Source organism: Apteryx rowi, unplaced genomic scaffold (assembly GCF_003343035.1).
Source record: "Apteryx rowi isolate R43461 unplaced genomic scaffold, aptRow1 scaffold_9, whole genome shotgun sequence".
NCBI lineage: Eukaryota > Metazoa > Chordata > Aves > Apterygiformes > Apterygidae > Apteryx > Apteryx rowi.
The window spans coordinates 337,901-356,009 of record NW_020451204.1 but is presented as its reverse complement, the minus strand read 5'-3'; the positions used below and the strand labels follow the sequence as shown (position 1 = coordinate 356,009).

General features: G+C 48.5%; 1 protein-coding gene across 2 annotated transcripts in view; it reads right to left on the bottom strand.

The window, feature by feature from the left end:
* NRF1 (nuclear respiratory factor 1) overlaps positions 1–18,109 on the bottom strand; it is a 47,528-nt gene that overhangs the window by 27,696 nt on the left and 1,723 nt on the right. For both annotated transcript variants that reach the window (XM_026091164.1, XM_026091165.1), the window contains 7 exons: positions 16,798–16,912; positions 14,412–14,538; positions 13,391–13,531; positions 6,450–6,608; positions 5,228–5,425; positions 3,479–3,580; positions 461–618 (listed from right to left, as the gene is read on the bottom strand). In XM_026091164.1, the coding sequence (XP_025946949.1) occupies positions 461–618; positions 3,479–3,580; positions 5,228–5,425; positions 6,450–6,608; positions 13,391–13,531; positions 14,412–14,538; positions 16,798–16,912 (1,000 nt within the window). The remainder of the gene's footprint in view (positions 1–460; positions 619–3,478; positions 3,581–5,227; positions 5,426–6,449; positions 6,609–13,390; positions 13,532–14,411; positions 14,539–16,797; positions 16,913–18,109) is intronic.

The following is an 18,109-nucleotide window of genomic DNA, read 5'->3' as shown; positions in this document are numbered from 1 at the left end:
ACTGGCCTTTGGGAGAGATTCTGATTCCTGAAGAGAGACTATACTGCCACACAAGTGGAAAATTCAGCCGTAGCCTTTTAATAAGGGACCATTAACAATACTGAGGGCRAGAGAGACCAGCACACTTAAAAGCTGCTATTAGCACGTCGTGACTCTTGCTTGCTTAGCCAGCTTACTTCTGTAATTGGACTCTTGCTGTACAAACAAGATCGCTAGAGGGTACAGTTACTATCCATTTTTTTCCACAGATTTCCATTTCAGTGTGCTTCTGTGGTTACAAAGGAACTCAAGAACGGTCCTCCTGGACACAGGAGGTGGACTCCTGGACACAGGGCGAACAAGTAATTCGCTATGGAAAAGCCTCTACTGGCATTGTGGACAACGGTCTTTGTGCCRCTAGAGTATGAAGCTGGAGGAAGCGCAAGCACACGTGCTTCACGTCTTCTCCGCTCAGCCATACCTGTTGAGTGCCATGGTAACAGTTGCTCCTTGCTGCATCTCCTGAGATGCTGCCACTGCTGCTTCTGCCAATGATGCCACCGCCTGCGTGGCCTCTGATGCCTGCGTCGTCTGGATAGTCATCTCGCCCCCCTGTAGCGTTGCCCAGTTCTGCTCCACCTATTGGGGGAAAACAAACAAACAAACAAACAAACAAAAAAAGGCTCTGGGATAGGAGGTCATCTCGTGAATGGATGGCGCTTCCTAAAATGAAGGAGCCAGATAGATTCAAGATGTCTTTGCAGAATCCTGCATGCGCTCTGAGACTCCAATCAAGAAAAAGGGCACCAGGGGAAGAAGGTGGGGAGCCACCTGTGGACACCTTTGGACCCTACAATCCTCTCAGCCATGAATTTCTAATCAGCCCATGATTCTAGCTGCTGTTCTCCATATGTTCCATTCTCAAACAAGAACCTGTGTTTTCTCACACGCATGGAAGGCATTTCCCATAAATGTTTGGGGCACCTCATCCTCCTTCAAACCCCTCTTTTTTAGCCTTGTCCAGCACAAGCCTAGGCAGCGGTTAGATCGTGGCTGTACTCAGATCACAGTCTGTCAGTCTGGGCAGTTTATTAAGCAGCTGCCTTTCTGTGGAGCCTGGGATCCTAGCACTGTATCTACTTGTCTGCATCCGTCTGCTGTCCTTTTGGRGAACAGACTGTGTTCCGATTTAGGGTTTATTTGTACAGCACTTTGCACAAAGCCATTTGAGTTCATACCTGGAATTTCTTTGTGCTGCACTAATACAACTAATAAAAGAAAATAGTAGAAGGAAAGTGCTCTGTTCATGTATTTTAGGCACTCTAAATTTCTTTACTTCAGACCTTTACATGGAGARGGCTCATAACACTTAAAGATCACCCAGCCCTGGTTTCTCATTTTCCACTCAGTCCTTGCTTGTGCATTTGGGACTTCATAACTCATGAGACATTGAGTGTATGGTCAAAAGACCCACCAGGATGCAAAATAGGAAGCAGCGCTGGATCAAAAGACTAGAGAACCAGAGGATGAAGGCCCATCAACCGACAAATCCTAATGGTTGTTTTGCAGGAAGGTCTTTTCTCCCCTGTCTCTCTTCCCATCCCCATAAACATTACAGGCCACTCATCATCTTGCTAAGACCCTGGCACACACTAATAAGAAGATCACAGAAAGTGATGAAAAAAAMCCCCTCAATTTGTTATAATGGAGAAAGCTAAATAGTCCATAGAAGCAGAGCTGGCTCAAGGCTCCTCACATAAGATGGTAGAGATCTCGAGAGTCAGATCAAGTTTGTGGCACTCATTGGCCATGCCAAAACAGAACTGAAGCGAGCCTGAGCAGGGAAGCATTTCCCACCGCCATGCACAGGGGGGAACAGACATACATTTTTTCAAATACATGGCAACACACATCTGAGTGATAAAGCAGGTCTCTGCTGTGATGTACAACGCCCCGCCAAGATGGCTAAGTCGTGTCAGAAAAGAGAAGGAGCAGGGCCTGCAGAAGAGGCAATTACCCGGACGCTTCTCCGTACTAAAGCGAAGGTTGTGCTGCTGAGATCTGAGCTAGCATCTCTGCTCTGTGCTGCTCTCCGTCAGCATCGCTCGCTCAGAGCTAACCCAGATCTCCACCCAGCACCACGCTGCAGGACAAAAACGTATCCAGAGAGATTGCCAGCAGGCTGTGGATCTGACGGTATGGGAAGGTTGTACCCATTCACCAGTGTACRTTTACTTTCATATCTTTATTTTGTCCAAGATATCACTTAGGCATTTCATTCACACAAGAAATCCGGGGAACGCAGGCATCCAACTCCTATTTGGGCCTTTGAAAATTTTCTTTCAGGTCTCAAGAGACMCAGCTGGTTCTGCAAACCCTCAAAGCAGCTCTGAAAGTACTTCAAGGCCGCAGCCCCGAACACCAGGCTATGGCCCTTTGGTTCTCGGATAGAAATATGGTCTGGTGCCGAACAAAGCTGTTCTGCACTGCCACCTGTCGCCGCGAAAGCCCCATCCGCGCAGAGCAGAGCAGTCCGACCTCGCCACTCCTGCACGCAGACGCTCCTCGGCCAGAAAATCAGCGCGTAGCRAAGCGGCAGAAAACTACCTGCAGTCTCGCCCACTTAAAGGTGATCTTGGCGATGGGAAATAGGGTAAGAAAATCCCTTTAGCCATTTGTCTTTAAAAAACAAAAAAACACTATATATTGTTCCTTAATTAAAAAAGCAAAACAAAGTAAACGTGAAAAAAAAAAAAAGTATGAAAGCTTGAGTGTTTAGATTTAAGAGTCTCAAATGGCATGATCAAGTCCTCAACAGAAACAACTCCGCCAAGCTTTAAAGCCCTGGAAGAATAAAAGCAACAGTATGATGCTCTACAGTATCTSTTATTATCTCTACACTAATGTGCATTTATACAGCCCTCTCCGGGATTCACTTGCAAACCTCTCTAAAAGCTGCAGCAGAGAACCAGTCCCATTTTGTGCAGAGATCAGAGGCCAAGGAGTCCCACAATCTGCCCACAGCCACGCACCATCTTTTGCTGACCACTGGCTCAAAATATCCCAGACATCACTCCCAACACTGAATGACAAACCAGCACTGAGGATCGAAACCACACATGCAATTCAGCTACCCTATATGAGTACATCAATGTTTACTTGTGCAGCTCATTTAAGTCTCTATATCTGCTATAGCAGATCTCACAGAACAGCTAATCTATAGCAGATATCATAAAACTTATGAAGTTCAGCACTGAGGCTTTCATCATAACTTCACCCATACGTTCCTGAGTCAAAATGACTGCAGCTCACCACTTTTTACTCCACATACAAAATTTCATACAGTGTTGTGTTCCCATTGATTGTGGTTAACACTGCAGGGTGGAGTAGCAAGGTTTGGTGTTTTCTGTGACCACTTAATTGTAGAAAATTTAACTTTATCAAAGTTCAGACAGGACAATTCTGCTCTGCACACAACGAGCGTGACCCAGATCCTTACCTCTCCATCAGTCACTGCAGAATAATTGACTTGTGCAACGGTAACTGTCGTRGGCAACTCTGAGGCATCAGCCAGCGTGGCAACTGTAGCACCAGTGCCAACCTACAAAAGTCAACAAAATGCAGCTGAACACATTTATTACTGCAGGAAAACATCCACGTAATTCAAGCAAAGGGACACTCAAATGCTTTCYGATTAAAAGGCATTGCACCTACAGAGAATAATAGTAAAGGGCAGAGCTCACAGAAAATACTGGRCTGCCTAGAAGGGCTGGGGAGGAAATCACACACTAGAACAACGTCAGTCTGTGGCAGCTTCCAGAGAGGACAGGGCCCAGGAGTAAGTTGTGCACAGCCCTCACAGGTGCCATCTCCTATGTTCCCATAGAAGACATCAGATTCTCCTTGATTCTCCCAGTGTCTCAAACAGCAGCTGCAGGACACCGCTGCTGTTCCCAGGTGTGAGYGTGGTGCTCAGGTGGAGCCAACACACTTCTCCCACCAGCTGGAAGTACTAAAAACCTCCTGAGCAGTCCTGGATCAGAACACCCTGTGTATCAGCCCTCGTTTATCATGCCCATTGCCTATCACTCACAGGGTCTCCCCTCTCCAGACACTTGACAAACATTAGTTCATCCTCAACACCCCACTGGCTTTGGAAGTTACCTTGTCCCCTTTAACAGCTGGGAAAAGGCAAAGGCGGGGAGTCGTGCAGCTTTGTTTCTAAGGAGAATCAAACTACAAAAGCCAGGAAGTCAAGGGGATCTCAGGTGCCCAGCACCTAAGAGAACACTAGTCAAAGGCAAAATGTACATCAGCAGGTGAGCAAACAACCAGCTTGGCAAGTCTGCCTGGCCGCAGGGGCAGGGGGGAAGCACTGAAAAGCTTTCATTTGAAAAACACCCCATGTTTTTATCTTCAAGGCTGTGAGAACAGCCGACAGAAAATGACGTTCGAGACCACTAAAATTTTGATGCTCAAGAYAGGTATATGGCTGGGCCAGTTTGGTACAAGGCAGCAGCAGAGGTTTAGAGATACGGGGGAAACCTAGGTTCAAATCCCATCCCCACTAGGAACTCCTGGGACGTTTCAAGAGAGCAATGAAATAGTCCACATCCTGGGCTGCCAGAACGTGTCTCCCCATAGAGGGAATGGGGAGAAAACAGCAGCACACCCTTCTGCCGGGGTCTCCTACTGTAAAACGGAGTAGGAGACATACTTACCTCGGGGGCATCCTGAGGATACATACATATTTGTTGTGTAGTACCTCATSTGTAAGAGTAGGATCAGGGGACACAGAAGTACCTAATGTCATAGATTAACATATGTTTGAAGCCATCAGCACTGTTAAAGAAAGACGGTCCCACCACCTCTCCTCTCATCACTCTGTCCCATTGCCACCACAGGTCTTGTGTGGTCACATGAGGAACTGTGTTGCTGTTTGTTAAACGGGTTAGTGAAACTCAGGTCAGATCCCAAAATTGCTTAATCAAGCAGTTGCAGAAATGCTTGCACTGTCATAAGGGAGGAAGCAACACGAGAGCAGTGGGTGGAAGCGGGAAAGAGAGATGATGGGACTGCTTCTTTGGGTGGGATTACTGGCTTAAAGAGGCCGGAAGACAAAGACAAAATTTCTGAAGCACAAGTTAAGCTACCAAAAGGAGTTTGTCCTAAACCACCTCCCAGACACTGGCAACTCTCTCGTGAGTCAGCAGTGCTGGAAGAGTGAAACCTGCAGGGTTTCGCTCACCTGGATGAGGGACACGGTGCCATCGGGGTTACTGAAGGTTTGTACCACTGTCTGTGACGGCACCAGGTGCGCTATACTGTGTGTGGCTGTGGTCTGCTGTTGTGTCTGCTGATCCTCAAACGCATAGAGAAGGTCCTCACGCCCATGCTGCTTGTAGCAGTTCTTCACAATAGTCCGCAACGCTTGGGTCCATGACACCTACCAGTAGAATTAGATGAGAAGAGTCAGTTAAAAAAAGAGTTTTCTGAACTACTTCAGTGGTGCTGTGATTTGCATGCTTATCTTTCGTAGGTTTTGAGTCCTTTTTAATAAATTCTTAATCAAAAAAACAACCCAACCCCAAACATAATCCCCCTCTCCTCATCTCCTCCGCTCCTCAAGACTCAGAAACCACCCCAGAGAGCTACTGCATTTCTGCGTAATGTTACAGAACAAGCACAYCTGGCCAAGGAAAGGGGAAGTTTCTCAGTGAAATCTGTTTCTCAGGCTTCCAAGGAATTCTAATCAAGGGATTTGGTGTGACAACCAGAAAACTGCCCCTATCTAGGAAAGGGCCAACTGACACAGCACCATTTCCAGCCTTCCTAAGCACCCCTCCCCACCCAGCCAGAGGACGTCAGCTTGCAGAAGCATTGCCCTTGCACATCCAGGTAGATTTTTTTGATGATCTCCTTGTGACAGGTTGGTAGAAACATCACCTGCATACAGGATCCCTTGCTGTAACTCATACCCAAGACCTTTTCATCCAGTTCTCTCACTCCTTTTTTTCCTGGCTCCATTGCACATTACTGACTGCTTTCCTCTAAATGGAGAGGTCCCTGCTGCTCAGGATGGGATAGTTTCCTTCAAGGGCTTCACGAGGCCATGATGCAGGCTCTACAGAAAATGAACTGCATACTTGGAGAGTAGGCTGGCCTTAGGCTAGATCAGCTGCTTTACAAGGCCACAGAGATGAGCAGCTCCTGCAACTAGTGAAAAGGACACCACTGCAGAAAGAGAGATGGTTCAAATACATGCTCGTCACACAACACAGGCAGGGACAGAGCAGACTGAAGGTTATGCCTCTCATCTCATTGCTCTCCCATGCTGAATCTCTGACACGAAGTGAAGGAAGGGTCAATGCAGTAGGTTCCTCTGTCACTCAAGGGGAAAGCTATTCCCACAAAAACTGCTCCCAAGGCCCTGTGCTCAATTTGAAGGCAGACAGACATACAAAACGCACCCGCTGCTTCTGTTCCTCTGTGCGGACATCACTGCGAACGTTGGCCCATGGAATATCCTCRGGCCACCAGATGGGCTTGCAGCTCTCCTTGCCCCAGCCTGGTTTYCCGCGACCCGTGGAATACTTCAGCATCTCAGGGATGAACGCTCGCAGTTGTGCCTGCAACAAAGAGCATTAGAGGGTTGAGGGATTTAGGAACCCACATCTCTGGTGGTTTTGAGAGCCATATTACACAGWAATTACATTTCATTTCCATCCTGTTAGAACCATCAACTGGAAGATGCCTGAGCATCTCAGAAACATGAACAAATACTTTACTGCCATCTCCCAAGACTCAGCTGAGAATAGTTTAGGAGCATGTGGAAGAGCAGAAACAAAATTAAGTCAAGCAATTAGTAGGATAAGGCATGAACACACACTGTATTAATACACTTTATGGTTCAAACGCTACCATGAAGAAAGCTAACCAACCTGAAGGGGGAAAAAAAAAAATCAGAAAAGAAAAAAAAATCAGAAAAATGTCAGAAAAAAATTCACTCTGAAAGTCCCCACAGCCACAGGAACTCAGATGTGATTTGATGGACATTTTGCAGAGATGTTGCAAAGAGGACAGGGTTTCAGTGAGCCACTCTAACTTAAAAACACACACACGCACRTATACCTCCCCATCCCCGCACTTACAAAATGTTAACACTCACTGGACTCATTTTCTGAAACTTGGCCAGAGGGGGACAGCTTTCAACCTCACTATGCTTTTTCTTAGCACCCAGAAAAATGGGCAAACAAGCGACTGTGGGTTTTATAACGCTCTTGTTATTTGTACTGAGCGCTGTCTGGAGTCTCAAGAAAAGGCTGCCTGAGCTTAAGCAGGCTCTGCAGGAACAGGGAAGCAGCGCTCATGGCCAGGTACGTCAAAGAACGGTACCTCCTAGCTTTGATGAGTTATTCGAGCTCTGCTCCCCTGGTGCGACAGTGCCACGAGGAGCCCCTGGGCCACCGAAGGCCCGGTGCCACCTGCTTGTTCAGGGCTGGAGAGCACAGCCCATGGGCTAGCATGGATGGGGCCAGCATGGATGGGGACTACCACAACATCAGTCGCAGCTAGCGGAGATCSTGGTCAGCTCAGAGGGGACTCCTCACGCGTTCCTGATCCTCTGACATACCTGTGCATTTGCCTTGCAACACATTCCTGCTYGAACGACACCGCGGCTCCAGTCTGGATACTATGTACATTTGCCTCAACGGTAAATCTACAAGTTTCTACAAGTTCCCTTTTCTCTGTTATCTTAGGCACTGGGTACTAAAGCCCCTCGTAACATCTGCTGTCAGATGGAGGGACAGAGGACTATTCCCGAGGAGCGGGAAAGCGCAGACTCTCTCTGCGGTCGTTGCAGAAAGCCTAGAGCCCCTCAGCACACTGCGAACGGCATCCGGGCTGGCAGCTGCTCTTTCCGAGGCGGGACGGGTCTGCAAAGGCAGATGCCCAGCGGTGAGATGTGACATGGGCCCTAGCCTACGCAAAGACCAAAYTGAAGGGTGTTTTAATACAGAAAACAACTTTCTTTGAACACTTGAAAATCCACCGGCTTGCCCATGCTCACGCGCAGGCACCATCAACCACTTCGGGGTCTTTTTTTTTTTCCAGCCCAGGCCAAGCCTGTCTATGACACAGCTTCCACATCCCTACCGTAGGGTCAAGTCACTCTGATACGCCTTGGGATCCCAGGTCGAGGGCCCATTTAGCCAGTCAAATAAACCTGCTAACRGTATTGAGCTGCCTGGTGCAAAAACAGTTAAAAGCTCCTTCCCAGAATCACTATCTGCAAGCCGGGCTCCTTGCTACCAGATGGATTAATTACTGGTCCTGGGGAGTTCAGCAGCTCCAGCTACTCAAGGCACTTGTTAAGGAGCGTTTGCCTTTAATCCGCCAGGGAGACAATCAACAGCAGCGTTACAACCTGCTCCAGCGCGAGGACTTCTCTAATTAGCGCCATAACGAGACCGCAGCCGGGCAGCTCACACGGGTCTCGCGCAGGCTACGCATGGAGACAACGACCCCGCATCTCTCGGAGGAGCGCGGCTGGGAGGAAACCAGTGCCGCCGCTTCATCTCCGAGAGTTGCACGTTCTACCAACTCCGTCCAAGAAGCACCCAAAAAATCAAATCGCTGCTAAAAAAAAAAAAAAGACAACAGCTCGCTCCAGTTTCCACTGCTGTCAGCTCTGGAAAGAGCTTGTGTGAGCTCCAGCACGGGGGGTTTGAGAGAAGCTGCAAGAAATATTGCTTTGAAACCTTTGGTTTCAAGTCCAAGTGCCTTCTAAAGATTAACATTAAACTAAAGCCTTAGAGATAATTCCGCAATCCTGATTCTGCCATCTGCAGTGGCCCAAAGCACAGACAACTGCCCTGACGGGCCCCKGCTAGGCCTTGCTGCTGGGGGGCGGCACGGGAGAGGGTTTGCCGGCATAATAAATTCACCCAAGCAAAAACGACCCCGAGGATCAGCCTAGCTGCCCGCGGCACCCAGTCAGTGCAGCAGCTTAGGCCTCCTTACCACAGGGACCCAACCCAAAATTAGCGATCTGGCCAGTGCAACGAGCGGGAGGCGCCGCGGGGCGCTCGCTGCCCCAGCAAGGGTCGCTCGGACCGCCGAGCGCCCCGGCTGCGGAGCAAAGGCCGGGTTACGGCACAGAAATCGCCTGCTAGGCCAGCCCCATCGGCCACCCTGCTTACGCCTGCTGCTCCTCCTGCGCAGAAGCGTCCGATTATGGTCCTACGCTTTACGCAAATCTTCCTTCTCTTCCACCCCGAAAGCGTGGTAAAGTCATAAATAACAATTCCTGACTCGTCGTGTTTCTGAGGGGCATGTTTGGGGACCAGGCTGCACCTCCCGGGATCGGCAGCTGCTCTCCGGCGCGGGCCGGGCAGGAGCACCGGTCAGCCCGCGTCCGGGCGCTGCCGCTGCCCCCTGCTAAGACAACCTGGGAGCATCCCACCGAATCCGGTGAGCATTTTTTGGCGTGTGGCTTCTGCATACAGACTCACAACTCCATAAAGCTCTCTGCTCTGGGCGCTAAAAGGCTTTGCGCTGCAGTACGCAGGGGCCAAGCGGGAGTTTTGAGAAGGCAAGATCAAAGTTTCGTGGCAGCCTACCAATCACAGGGGGATAAGTAAAGGAAAAAGTCAGATTAAAGGACAAATGATCTGTTTTAGAAGTTGTTTATCCTTTTCTGGTGACCCCAGCAAGAGCTGAGCAAAGCACTGGCCTCAGCATTCGCCAGCCTCACTCCTTAATGAGACCAGCGAGCACCTGAGAACAAGTTCACGGACAAAATCGGCTCCGACACGTAGTGGCAAACTAGCCAGAGTCTACGACGCAAAGCGATTTCTCCGTGTAATGGCTTCAGGGTCGCAGCCCCACTGCACTACCGTTCTCCCGCACCTCTCAGGCGGGTGACGCTCTCCATTCACGAGTTTATAGAAACATCTTTGCACGGGTCAGTAAAGGTTTTATTTCCCTCGAGGCCACCAAGGAAGCAGGGCAATTAAAAGGAGAGTTATTTTCCTCTCCTCTTCGAGGAGCTAGCGCCCGTGCCACCTGCCTGCCGGCACCTGCAGCTGCTCAAAGCAGAGGCCCCCATTTTCCACTCCCCTTAATTGCGCTGCCCAATTTGTATTTATAAATATTTCCGTTTTCCCCAGGGCTTTGCACAACTTAGTTGAAAGAGCTCATTTCTTGTCAGCAAACGCAAAGAACTGCATCCGTAGTTCTGGGAATCGAGATTCCTGCAGCAAATGGCAGCATCGCCAGCTGCGCAACAGGTTGCAGCGATTTTGGAGTCAGTGTTATCGGATGCTCTTTCAAACCGGCGCATTTCAAATTGCCATTGCRGCAGAGAAACGACCGCACCGTGGCTTCATGTTATTCAGCATATCTGTGTTTTGTTTCTATTTAAAAAGTTTGTCCCTGAGTCTGGCAAGGACTATACAGCCATAGGAGCTGGACCCTTTCAGCAACAAAATTATCACCTAAGTTCCACCGTCTTTACTCCTTGAAAATTTTACAGGGACGAAGACCCGCTGGGTTGTGAAAATCTGCCCACGAATTTGCAGTCCTGCCAGTTAAATGTACTGCTTGACCCTCAAACGGCCCGCAGCCACCCGAGGATCTCAAAGCGCTTTAATAACATTTACAGAAAGCCATCTCTATAGCACGCGCGGGGAAACCGAGGCCGCGCAGCGCCGGGTGTAGTCGCACAGGCACAGGAGAAGGGCTAAACGTCAGCAACGGCCTGTCGCAGCGGGCACCCACCCCGCAGCGGCTCTGCTAAGAGGGGAAAGGGATGGTTAGGCGAACTGGGCACACAAAAGCGTGGAGTCTGTCCACAGCTTTGGAGAAACCTTCTTCGCAGGCTGTTTTCAGTCACCACGTCGCCCCGCACAGATGAACGCTACTCCTAAGAAGACGCTTGGTTTAGCGCAGTGCCCCATGGAAGGAGAGGCTCTGAGTTGCTGTGCTGTTGCATCAGCAGTTTGCACACTTGCTCACGGAAGTTCAGAGCCGAACACGGGGGAAAAAAAAATCATTCCTCATTTAACAGAGCTGCAAGAAGCCTGGAGATGCAGGAGGGTTGTGTGTGGGACTGGCTAGCAAAGCCCCGGTGCTCCAGGTCAATAGTCCTTCTTCGCTTAGTGGTGACCTCCTCCACTCCATCTCACCCGGCATCTGTGTCCTCACTATTCTGGGTGCCACACAAAGACGGTCAACTCTTTGGGGAAAGCGGGCTATTTAACTTATGKCAGGCATATTCTCCATCCTAGAGCAGTCTTCCCTGGACTGAGGAAGACTGGATTCAGCTTCTAAAAGGGATCTTGCATCTTCCATCACAGCAACAGAAAAAAGCCCTTGCCAGCAGTGCAGAACGAGCACCTAGGACTGGAGAACTGCCTCCCACATGGAGGCACAGAGCAGTCAAATGCCAGGAGCAACTTAGCTAGGCCAAACCTTTGTGCAAGATTTCCTGAAGACCAAGGCCATGTCATGTCTAGAAGGAAAAAAACTGGTTTTCTTTTCAACTTAACATGAAAAATATTTGCATTTTATTTGTAGAATTTAGGAGTGGAGGTTGTATAGCCATGCCTGGAGGGGAAGTAGGAAACACCTAAGCAATCCTTGATGTTAAAATATTTAATTTCCATCTCTAYCAAAAAAAATAAACAATATGCACTATAAATCTAGTTGAAGGCTTCTCTGAAGTGACAGCTTGTCACTTTTATTGCTGTTTTGACAGCATATGCAATATTAACAGCCAAATGGTTGACAGATCTTTTTATTGGCCTTTTTATATATGTGCACATATTCTGTGCATTGAAAACCAACTAAGTTTCTCAGATATGTTATTGTACTGCAATAAACCTCACATCCTGGATCTCATCCATCCACCTTCACTTCTAGTCTCTCCTTTCTTCGCACCACTCTACTAGCAACAGCGCTTTTTCTTTGTTCCTTCCTCAGAGCCCACGTGTATCTTCTACTTCATTACTCATACCGCACTAGGACAGCCTCCCTCTGCCGCAACAAATCTTAATTTTAATGACTCTTTTCCCCTGTTTTAAGTCCTGGGCACTTCTTTTTCTTTTACTTAGGCTTCATTACTACAATGATGAGGCCATACAGAACTTGGATACCCCAAGTGTTTTGTTCGCTAATATGAATAACAGAACTCAGAGCTACATACCCATGTACACTTAGTGGTCTTTCATTTTACTCTAAAGTACTTTGGGAAACTGCTAATGCCCCCAAACAAGCAGCTCTCCTCTGAGGCCAACTGCAGATCCCACCTTCCACAGTGGCTTACAAAACTAGCAACTAAGTTTTGCCTTGTGTCGTCATGGATCAGAAACAGGATCTGTTATGCCTCAGCGAAGGTGCAGTAGATTTCTTTGTAAAATTGTATTAAAAGTGTGAGCTTATCTGATTATACCTAAGTGTGGRAACTGGTGTTTTGACCAGAATGTGATCTTTCTGTAGAGCACATTGGAAAGTAGCACATCTTTGGTCTCTCACAGTGTCTCTGTCTATGTTATCCAAAGTCCCCCTGACCTTTCCATCTTTCTGCTCCCTCTTCGCCTGAAGAACCTGGCTTTCAGGGTTTAAAATGTGTTATGGTGCATCAGACTGAGTGTACCCAGAGCCTCTTGCATAGCCCACCAGGCCACGTTCAGGTTCTGCACCCCAGGGAAGAAGATTTCCCAACAGCTGATCCCTCCCATGCCAGGGAATCTTCCCTCAGGGGTCTTCTTCCCTTTGCCCTAGCAATAACGAGATCTCACACCAGCAAAGGGCTGGGCCTGGAGAGAACGGGAGTCCTCTGCTTCCCTAGGCTAGATGACTCCCTGCCTCCATCAGAAGTAACTCACTCAGCCCCTGTTCCCAAAGGGAGAAAGCAGGGTTTGAGCTGGACTTAAACAACTGGAGCAGAGAGGAGCTTGCCCATCTACATCAGAAAGAGGAGGAGGGAACAAACTAAGCGTACAAGGAATGTCCAAGGAGGATAAACCAAAATGATACTCTGCTCACACTCCACAGGACACCTTCTTGACCTCAATGCCTGAAAATCATTGCAAAGTGCAGGACAAAAAGCTTCTCTGTTCATAATTTATGGGAGGTGACAAAAACAGCTCAAAGGGGAATGTCCCCAGCAGCCTGAGCTCTAGTCCTCAATGACATCCCTACAGTTTCATGTAGAAAGTAAGTACCAATGACAAAGCTTCAAATTTAACTACTGCCTGAACTCCTATAGTCCCATGGGAAAAAAGAGATGAAATGCAACCCCTGGAGACGCAGACAGAAGCTCCAGTGCAAAATACCAGGATTTGACTGTAAGATGCCAAATCTCTTCTTTGGTTCTTCCAAGCTTCCGTCATGTCTGGCTGCTTACCTGGGTCATCTTGTCCACTGAGACAGGAATGCCATCGATGGTGAGGGGCGGCAGCTCCGAGTTAACCTCCTGAGGCGCAGGGGCGTGCTCTGCTAGTGCGGACTCCAGGTCTTCCAGAATCATGCTCTTGTACTTGCGTACCTGTGGGGAATCGTTAAGCTCAGGTAAACAAGGTAAGGAGCACCAGGAGAGGTAAGGGTGCTAGGTAACGGGAGGCAGGGCCAGCCACCTTCCCCAAGGTGCTGCAGAACAGAAGGAGCAAACAATGCCAAGCTGGTAAGTAAAAATACCCAGCGGCCCTGAAGACTTGGCTGCATCAAAGAGCTGATGATGAAACACCAGGTAACACTGGCAAGTGGAAGTATTTAGGGGATTTAGAGAAAAGTTTGGGAGCAAGACCCATCACAGTCAGGAACTGCTCCATTTTCTGTTGGTCTATGGCAAGGTGCAAGCTCTGAGAGCAGAGCTGATTTCAAACACATCACCACTACCTGTCCCCACTGAATTCAATGGCACTCCTGTAATCTCCAGCGGAGAGGGGGCTGCCTCTAACATATGTTGCACAGGACTAAGGCTTGGAGAAGCTTAAGCTTCAATCTAGATTAGCGTGACACAACTGGCCCATAAGCTGGCTACCAGGGGCAGGGCCCACCAGTTCTTTCTTTCCTCCTCCAGCTACTAGGGCTGATAAGGAAGGACCCACATCCTAGGCATTAACACGCTGAAAAGTAGCTGCTTCAGGTGCAGGCACCATGCAGACACCCACTCAACTTCCAACACAGAAGCGGTGAAAGGGAAAATTTCAATCAAGGATATTCAACTCTGGTGAGACGTGCTAAGTAATCTATATTTATGCAGAGAAGACAGGTCTAGGCTCATGTCCATACAATTTGAACTCCTATTTCTAGGGTTTTAAATGTGACATTTAGACCGCTACCAGGCTTGCACAGCTGCCTTGAGCCATAACAAAACCTGCAGAAAGGACGAGCATTTCATTATATTTTTTCCTAGGACCACCTACCACATTCTCCAAGGGTGCAGCACCAAATACTTTAAAGACAGGATTGGGCTTGGAGGGAGAGATGCACAAAACAATGGCCTGCTGCCCCACTCTGGTGGTGTACTCATCCAGCGTGGCTCGGAGCTTCCTGAAACAGAGGCACAAAACAGTCAGTCGGTATCAGCTGAAAGCCCAGTCCAAATGCAACCTTTCACATTAGAAACTCCCTTTCCTAATGCTACTCATTCACAAACGAGGTGAGAAGAGCAGCCCCAGTTGGTCAATTCTGATTCCTCTGCTCCCGCAAGCCTGCCGTGTTCCCTTCAGTCACACAGCAGCTCAGATATCAATTATTCCCACTCCCCTCCATTCTTTCATTGATGTAAAAAGTAAAGGGAGATCAACTCAGCTGCAAAACTAAGGACAGCAAGGGCCTGCCATATCTGCTCAGTCACAGACCAAGAGTATCAGGGATAGAAAGTTCTAAGGTAGAGAACTCAAAATGTTTTAACAAAAGAGGACTTCAATCACAAGTTATTTGACATTCAGCCTCAGAAGAACACAATGCAACTCGCTAGTCCTACTCAAACCAGAGCGGTGAGCATTCAGCTGACAACTACATGCCAGGCAAGAACAAGAAATATTGCAACAGCTAACTGCAGGAAACTCGTGTATTCAGACACCTGCTACATCAGCAGGTCCCTTTGGGATGATCTCTCCATAGGAAGAACCATCATGCCCTTTCCTCCTCTTATTAACTTTTAAACAATACAAGAGAACATGTCACAAACTTTGGCAGATATTCATAAAGCAAGAGCAAAGTAGCAGAAATCACTACAAAACTTCAGGATTGCCATGAGGTGACAATTTATGAGTTATCCTGGTCATTTCAGAACCTCCTGGGAACAGCAGACACTTTGCTAAAAGGCACCAACACCACCACCAGCTATGCAAAGATCCCAGAATCAGAAACAGCAGCTTCCCATTTGATTCACAGTAGTGCAAATATCAAGTACAAACATTTTAAACTGATCAGAGCGCACAAAGACGATGCATTAGTCTGTATTTTACAAGTCACCTGTAAGTGCATGAAAGGAGAAGAAACAATTCATTTACAGAGGAGTTTCTTTAAAAATATATTGGCTACATTTCAAGAGAAAACAACACTTGCTTTTCAGAAACACTGCAATAAACATGGCTGGATCAGGAATGTTGGGGAAGGAAGGAAAAACAGAGCGGACCTTTAAAAGAGGGAATCCACTCCCAGTGAATATTATTCAACACTAACCCTATATTTCTTTTCAGCTTGATCACGTGCAAAGGGTGTTTTATGATTCAGCGGGATGGGTAAGCAGAATATAACGAAACCAACTTCGTTTCTCAACAACTTTACAAGAGCTATAATAGGAAAGAAGGAGAAAAGGTGAAACTGGCCATTATTATTCCAGTGCATTAAGTGTGCAGGCAGGGGGAAGGAAGCCAGCAAGTAACAGGGAGTGACAAAACTTCAAACTTTTCTCAGATAACTTAATTAAAAACAAAACACTTTTCAAAAAGCAAAAATTGCCTTGTTCCAAAGCCTTCTAAATGGGATCAGCCAGTATTTAGAAACGTTTCAGGAAGACACAAATGCAGATGATCTTTACAGGCTTGTGGAAAATCTGTRCAGACACATCAGCACCCATGTTCCTATCTAGCTATCAGATGGGCAGAAACTCCAGAGCACTTGTAATGCAACGCCTGCTGAAGGGCTAAATAAGTTTGCTGACCACAGACCGAGAGGTTCTGTAGTTTCTGAAGCTAGAGAAGATCTGGTTCAGCATGGACAGGCATTTCCCCTCACTTCTTCCTCCCCCGTGTACTACGGGCTGGGTCACTCTTCAGCATGGACCTCGCGCAGCCACAACAGGCTCTGCTGGCAAAGGGGACTCAGGTACACACACCACATTTATTCACGTCTTGTGGAACGAATCAGAAGGATCATTTCATAACGCAAAAAAGACATCCTTCGTTAGGGAGGTATGTCCCCTGTGTCACGCCAGAGCTGGGATATGGCTGTAGCTCCAGATTCTCAGGATTGCTGTTGTTAAAGCCACTAAGACTATCTGATAAGGTGAGGTTACCCTGACAGACCTGACTTGTGACGAGTTGGGATTAAAACAGAATGGCGTATTCCACCAGAACGGTCACGTCAGTCCAGTGGTCACAATACCACATGAAAGATGAGTATTTGATCTGCAATTTGATCCCTTTCTGCACATTAAAACACAGCTCTTGGGTTCCAGAAGATGCCAAAAAAAGCCCCAAGTTGAGCAAGTTCCGGACAGCACATGGTCTCATCACGAATGGCACTGGGAAGGCCTGAGGACACAGACCAAGGTGGCAACGTGCAGGCAGGAGTCCTTACCGTAGCAAACGTGTCTGCTGCCTCTTGCGGATCGACGGGTTGGATTCAAAAACGTGTGGTCGTTTTCGTTTTTTACCCGTTGCCACGGCAGCAGCTGCTGCCATTCCCACAGGGCCTGGAACCAAAGCACAACGGGTGAATCAGTGTGCACAGCTCAGGAACTGGCCGGAAAGGACTTCACYGCTGCCCCCGGGACGGTCCCGAAGCCCAGCTCAGAGGCCTCCCCACCAGCCCAGAGTAACCCGAGTTCCCTGCCGAGCTCCCTCCTCTCGGGGACCGGAGAAGCATATCAAAAAGCTCCATTATCCCAACCAGCAAGCCTAGGGTCAGTCTCAGGTGGAAGTCACATATTTCACTCCGGAGTTCTCCTCATAATCACATAATTATATATTTAGAGCTGCCCGTCTTTGCAACACCACAGAAAACTCCCAAGTGCTCCGAGAGTTGAAATAACGGACTGCAATGTAGGAGATCCTGGCAGCAGGGTGAAGAGTTGAGGTACAGAAGCATGAATCCTGCTCAGACACCTCAACTCCAGCCTTAGGAGCCCAAGTTTCTCCCCAGGGACTAATGACCAGCTCTGATGGGAAAGGAACTGTAAATCCAGAGTAACAACAAGCAGTAGCTGTTAGTCCCAGGAAATGTCCCACACCGAGACTGTCACTGGGCAAAAAAATAGAGAAAGCTGAACATTTCTTGTAGGGTGATGCAGTTGCAGCTTGTATATATATACGGGCGTCTACACAGAGAGGTGTCAGGTAACTGAGAATGTCCCTATGAGGGACAGGCTGTCCCCATCACAGCTCAGTCGTGTTACGTTTCCCTGTACATCAAAGGAGATGGACCACGTCGGGTGTCATACAAGCATGGTATCACTATGTGTAAAGAAGATACAGCTGCTGGGTCAGGAAGGCCTAAGCTACTGCTTGCTGGAAGCTGGGAGCTTCCAGGAGTGGTGTCATGCCTTTTCTTTAGGCAGCTGCTCCTAGACATGGGATATGATGCTAGGCAGACCTCCGGGCTGACCTTAGAGAGCCTTTTTTTGCTAATCACTAACTACCCGAGCACTTCTCATGAGGGGCATCTCAACCACCCCAGCGTACCGATTCAGTGATCCTGCGCGCTCAGCGCATAAGTGTTGCTCCCGTGAAAACCGCAAAAACATTCCTCTCCCACGAGCGAGGAAGCGCCGGGCTCAGCTCGCAAGGCTTGCAAGGAGGCCACCGAGGGAGCCCGTCCACGTGGCGCCGGGGCCGTGGCTGCGGCAGCGCTGCCGCCCGCTGCCTGCTGCGGGAACTGCAGCTGCGCTGCC